This window comes from Bos indicus, chromosome 18, assembly GCF_029378745.1.
Source record: "Bos indicus isolate NIAB-ARS_2022 breed Sahiwal x Tharparkar chromosome 18, NIAB-ARS_B.indTharparkar_mat_pri_1.0, whole genome shotgun sequence".
Taxonomy (NCBI): Eukaryota; Metazoa; Chordata; class Mammalia; order Artiodactyla; family Bovidae; genus Bos; species Bos indicus.
This window is the reverse complement of record NC_091777.1, coordinates 64448170-64454297: the sequence shown is the minus strand read 5'-3', so window position 1 is coordinate 64454297 and position 6128 is coordinate 64448170. Positions and strand designations below refer to the sequence as shown.

At 47.8% G+C, this 6128-nt stretch overlaps 1 protein-coding gene across 1 annotated transcript in view; it reads left to right on the top strand.

Moving 5' to 3' along the window:
- The first annotated feature begins 3847 nt into the window (after positions 1-3847).
- Positions 3848-6128, top strand: part of NLRP13 (NLR family pyrin domain containing 13) — a 28532-nt gene continuing 26251 nt past the window's right edge. Inside the window, exon 1 of the mRNA XM_070770267.1 lies at positions 3848-4156. Coding sequence (XP_070626368.1) covers positions 3856-4156 — 301 coding nt within the window. The 5' untranslated portion in view covers positions 3848-3855. The remainder of the gene's footprint in view (positions 4157-6128) is intronic.

The following is a 6128-nucleotide window of genomic DNA, read 5'->3' as shown; positions in this document are numbered from 1 at the left end:
GGGAGGGCCTGGGCTGCAAGGCTTATCCTCACGGGTGCTCCCATTTGGGAAGGACCTGCGCCCCTGCCTCTTCGATTCAGCAGAACAAGCAACTTTAGAAAATGACAGGTTTGGGGAGTTCCGCCGGACTCGTAGAGGGCAAAACGCCTGTCCTCAGCACAAAGATGCTGCGTCCAGCGGTAAACCTCTAGAGCCATTAACCGGATGATCTTGTTCCCATGACCGTCACCCCTATTTGGAATGTAATTTCACTGAGCAAAAGGAAGGTTTTGGCATCAGCAGGTCCTAATGTGGGTCTCCCCAAAACAGACCCTCTCAGAGGGAGACCCAGAGACAGAGCATGTCAGAATATCACACACACATCTTGGTCATAGCTTTTCCACAAAATCTGTTGGGTTTTCCAATATGTAATCAAGAATCTGCATATACAGCTTTACCTGTTCTTTTCCAGGCCTTACGCCTTGCTCTAATTGCTTCCTCATTGCTAAATTTAAAACTAATTACAATTGCCCATTGCCTGGATCCTCAGCCTAATAAAGGTGGAAGGCGGGGCACATTGTGGGTTATTCTCAAATATCCTTTGGTATTGATTTCTAACATAATTCCACAGTGACAAGAGGACAGACTTTGTATGCTTTCAAAACCTTTAGACCGTGACATTTTTTTTCACCTGGTTTACATCCCTGGATATGTTCAGTCCTAAAGGAAATCAACCCTAAATATTCATTGGAAGGACTAAAGCTGAAACTCCAGTACTTTGGCCACCTGATACAAAGAGCTGACTCATCAAAAAAGACCCTGATGTTGGGAAAGATTGAAGGCAGGAGGAGAAGGGGACGACAGAGGATGAATGGTTGGATGCCATCATGGACTCAATGGATATGAGTTTGAGCAAACTCCGGGAGATGGTGATGGACAGGGAGGCCTGGTGTGCTGCGGTTCATAGGGTTGCAAAGGGTCATACACGACTGAGCGACTGAACAACAACACGTTCCAGTGTCTCCTAGTGTATACTCCATGGGAACTTGAATAGAATTTATTCCCTGCTGTTGTGTGAAAACTGTATAAATCTTAATTGTTGAATTGGTTCATAGTGCTTTTTAGATCTATAGTATCCTTCTATGGGCTTTCCCAGTGGCTCAGCGGTAAAGAATCTGTCTGCAATGCAGGGGTTGCAGGAGATGCAGCTTTGATCCCTGGATCAGGAAGATCCCCTCAAGTAGGAAATGGCAACCCACTCCAGTATTCTTGCCTGGAGAATCCCATGGACAGAGGAGCCTTGCAGGCCACAGTCCATAGCGTTGCAGAGTCGGACACGACTGAAGCAACTTAACATCACACACACATAGACTTCTTTCTGTCTATTCATTCTATTGATTTCTGAGAGTTTAATATTGAAACTCCAACTAAAAGTCTTAATTTATCTACTTAAAAAATAATTGCAATAGATAGTGGAATTATATGTAACTTCGTTCTTAGCGACCCCATGGACTGCAGCCTACCAGGCTCCTCCATCCATGGGATTTTTCCAGGCAAGAGTACTGGAGTGGGGTGCCATTGCCTTCTCCTAGTCTGTTTCTCAAGTCTACTGTAAATGTGCTATCCTACTTGCATACTTTAAAAGATTTTTTTAAAAAGGGGGGGAAAGGTGGATGGTGGGGCAGACCAAGTGCATTTTCCTTCTGCTTTGGGAGATGTTTATGACAGGAAGGAGTCAAGAAGCCTACTTCCCTCCAGGGGTGAGTTAAATGAGTTAAAATTGTTCATTAAAATCACTAATTTAATTGGTAATACAATAGTAAATAGTGGTGGTATAAAGACTAAGCTGCCTTGATCCTGACTTCAATGGAAAAGCCTCCGTGTATCTGATAGAATGGGTTCATGGGTGGTTTTCCTTGCATTGGGAGAAGAAATGGTTCCAGATGTGGTTGTGATTTTCAGACCTCATGGACTCTTTTTTTTTTTTATTTTATTGAAGCATAGTTGATATACAATGCTGAGTTCATTTCTCTTGTACAGCAAAGTGATTCAGTTACACGCAGACACATACATCCTTTTAAATAGTCTTTTCCATGATGGGTTATCCTGGGAAGTTGAATATAGTCCCCTGAGCTCTGCAGTATGACCGTATCCCTCTATAATCTTTCGCCTCTGCTAATCCAAAGCCCCAGTCCTCCCCAGCCTCTCCCTTGGCAACCACCAGTCTGTTCCCTATGTCGGAGTCTCACAGACTCTTTATTTGTCTCCTCTTTCATCATCCTATTAAGATCTCTGCACACCCCACCCTGCCCTTGCCCTGAAGATGGTTGTCGTTGTTTTTCAGCTGCTAAGTTGTGTCCGACTTTGCGACCCCATGGACTGCAGCACGCCAGGCTTCCCTGTCCATCACCAACTCCCGGAGTTTACTCAAACTCATGTCCATCCAGTCAGTGATGCCATCCAACCATCTCATCCTCTGTCGTCCCCTTCTCCTCCTGCCTTCAGTCTTTCCCAGCATCAGGCTCTTTTCCAATGAGTCAGTTCTTCTCATCAGGTGGCCAAAGTATTGGAGTTTCAGCTTCAGCATCAGTCTTTCCAATGAATATTCAGGAGTGATTTCCTTTAGAATGGACTGGTTGGATCTCCTTGCAGTCCAAGGGACTCTCAAGAGTCTTCTCCAACACCACAGCTCAAAAGCATCAATTCTTCGGCGCTCAGCCTTCTTTATGGCCCCACTCTAGGACAGGTATTCACACCACTGGCCTCCTGCTGATGTGGGAGATTTCATTTACATCAGCTGGGTTTTAATTAGAACCTCCAACTCTGCATCCCTCTCTTAGCCGGGACAACTTACACCTGGAAGAGAAGGACTCCAGGATCACCTATGGCAGGTGGCTTCTCCACCCTCCGGAGACGCGGCTGCGACGGAGGGGGCGGGACACCCGTAGACAGACCTGATAGGAGCTGGAGGGGCCCCGGGGCCAATCACAGGCTGGGGAGGGGTGGGGCAGACTGCTTCGGGTCCGGAGTCTGCGTTCTAGAAACTTGCAAGAGCTGAGAAGACAGCTTGGTGAGTGAGGTCTCCTTACTCTGGCTTTTTATTTCTTTTCTTTTTTTAAACAGCTTTGTTGTGATGGATTTAAAGGTAAGGGGGAAAAAAACCCCAGCTATATTGAGGTATAATTGAATACGAAAAAAAAAAAAAAAATCCAACCCTTAACACTGCAAACATTTAACAAGCATCTTCATGAATGTGGACACAGACAAGGGGAGACATAGCCAGAACCTGCAGAAGTTTCTTTGCAGGGTCTGTGTGTGTGGCGGGAACGTTTAACATGAGGCTGATCCTCTTACAATTTTCAGGGTACAGAAGAGTATAGATGACTGGGGGCCCTTTGCTGTAGGGCACATCCCCAAACTAATTCCTCCTGCATGACTTGCATTTACTCTGTGGGAGATACATAGTAATACAATAGGATCTTAGCCTTAAAAAGGAAGAAAAAAATAAAAGTGTTAGTTGCTCAGTCGTTTCTGACTCTGTGAGCCCGTCAGGCTCCTCTGTCCATGAGATTTCCCGCAAAAATGCTGGAGTGAGTTATCGTTTCCTCCTCCACGGCTCTTCCCGACCCAGGGATGGAACCCGGGTCTCCTGCACTGGGAGGCGGATTCTTTACGGCTGAGCCCCCTGGGAAGCCCTCCTTGTGGAAGAGAGAGGTCAGTAGGCACAGAAAAACAAGGCAGGCGTGCTGCGCGGAGAAAGCAGCGCGTGGCTGGATCCGGCTGCGCGAAGCGGGTGACAGTCGCGGTGCCTGGCCTCCGCTGTCTGTTTCCGCAGGAGCTGTTCCTATTGCGGCTGGAGACCTCGCTCCCGGGCCGATGGCTTCCCCTGCCGGCATTTCTGGGCATGATGGTGCCCGTGACCAGCTGCTGTCCCACCTGAGGGGCTTGGATCCCTGGCAGCTGGAGGACTTCAAACTCGCCCTGCAGTGCCCGGAGCTGCTGCCGGAGGGCGCCCGCAGGATCCCCTGGGCAGACCTGAGAGCCGCGGGCCCCGCCGACCTGCTCTGCCTGCTGGAGGAGCGCTTCCCCGGGAGGCGGACGTGGGAGGCGGCCCTCCGCGTCTTTGAGGACCTGCGGCTGAGCTCGCTGTGCGAGCGGATGCGAGCAGAGCTGCACGGTGAGCGGACGGCGGGCGCGCTGCGGGGCGTTTGTGGGGTCCTCCCTGATTGTTGGTCCCCCCTGAGCGGGAGCCTCCCTGACGGGCTGTAAGAGTCCGGCGCCCTGGCCCGGGAGAGGATGGTCATGGGAAGAAAGCACCAAGAGGGAACTGAAAGTTCAGCTCTGTTACTAGACAGCTTTTGTTTCAAAAATATTTACTTCTTACTCATTTTTGGCTGTGCTCTGTCTGCACTGCTGCGCCTGGGCTTTCTCTAGTTGCAGTCAGCGGGGCGTCTCTGGTTTCCGAGCACAGGCTCTAGGTGCACGCGGGCTCCAGAGCACAGGCTCAGGTATTGAGCAGTTTATTTGCTCCACAGCCTGTGGGATCTTCCCGGACCAGGGATTGAACTGGTGTCTTTTGCATTGCAAGGCAGATTTGTAGCCACTGGACCACACAGGGAAGCCCTGCTTTTTTTTTTTTTGTTTGTTTGTTTTGTTTTGTTTTTGTTTTTAAGCTTATTTAGTTATTTGAGTTTCCCCAGTGGCTCAGTGGTAAAGAATTCGCCTGCCAATGCAGGAGACATAGGAGATGCAGATTCGATCGGACGATCCCCTGCAGAAGGAAATTGCAACCTATCCAATATTCTTGCCGGGAAAATCCCATGGGCTACAGTCCATGGGGTCTCAAAGAATCGGACACGACTGAGTGACTTAGCACGCACATCAGTGTAAGACAGTTCCCTGTTCCCTACACGCCTTCCAGCATTGATTGCTTGTAGACTTTTCGATAGCCATTCTGACTGATGTGAGCTGATAGCTCATTGTAGTTTTGATTAGAATTTCTTAAATATTTAGCAAAGTGGAGTGTTTCTCTTTTTTAAAAAATTGGAGTATAATTGCTTTCAAGGTTACAATGTACTTTAAAAAAACAGTAGGAGTAAACTTGGAAATTGGCTTCTTGACCGTCTGCCCTGCTTTGAATTCTTTTTCCTGGACTTACTCCAGGACATTTGTTGACCACGGGTGTTTTTTCCTTACATCCGGAGGCCAGGTGAATGGTAAGTGCCCATCAGCAGAGGTTTTTCAGGTGTTGTTACCAAAAGTGGCCGCAAGGTGGCAGCATGCGCTACTTGATAATTTAGTTTTTAGTTTCTACTGGAGTCGAGTTGATTTCCGATGTTCTGTTTGTTTACAGGAAACACCTAGACGTTTATATATTCTTCTTGGAGTCTTCCCATTTAGGTTATCACAGTGTGTTCGATAGACTTCCCTGTGCTATTCAGTAGGTTTTTGAAAATTGTTTGATATATACGGGCATGTATATGGACTTCCCAGGTGGCTCAGTGGTAAAGAAACCTCCTGCCAAAGCAGGAGACGCAAGAGACGCGGGTTTGATCCCTGGTCCATGGAAGATCCCCTGGAGGACATGGCAACCCACTCCAGGATTCTTGCCTGGAGAATCCCACGGACAAAGGAGCCTGATCGGCTACAGTCCATGGGGTCGCAGAGAGTCAGATGCGACTGAAGCATTTTAGCAAGAGGCTCAGGTGTGTATATATTAGCCCCAGCCTCTTAATGTATCCCTCCCAAGTTTTTGTAAAATCGTAAGATGGTTTTCTTAGTCTGTGTCCGTTTATAAGTAAGTTCGTTTGTGTGTGTGGGTTCATAGATTCCACCTGTCAGTGATATCTTAGCGTGTTTGTCTCTCTCTGACTTCCTCCACTTAGCATGATCTCTCGGTGGCATTTTTTCGTCCTTCTGGCTGAGCGTATTCCAGTGTCTAGATGCATTGGTGATGCTTCTTTCTCTATCGATGGACATTTTGTTTGATTCTCTGCCTTAGGTATTATAAACAGCGCTGCCCTGAAAATAATGGTGCATGTGCCATTTAAAATTGTGGTTTTCTTGGTATCTCAGGCAAGGAGTGGGCTTAACTCTGTATTTAGTGTTCTAAGGAATCTCCATACCGTTTCCTTCCTGGCCGCACCCAC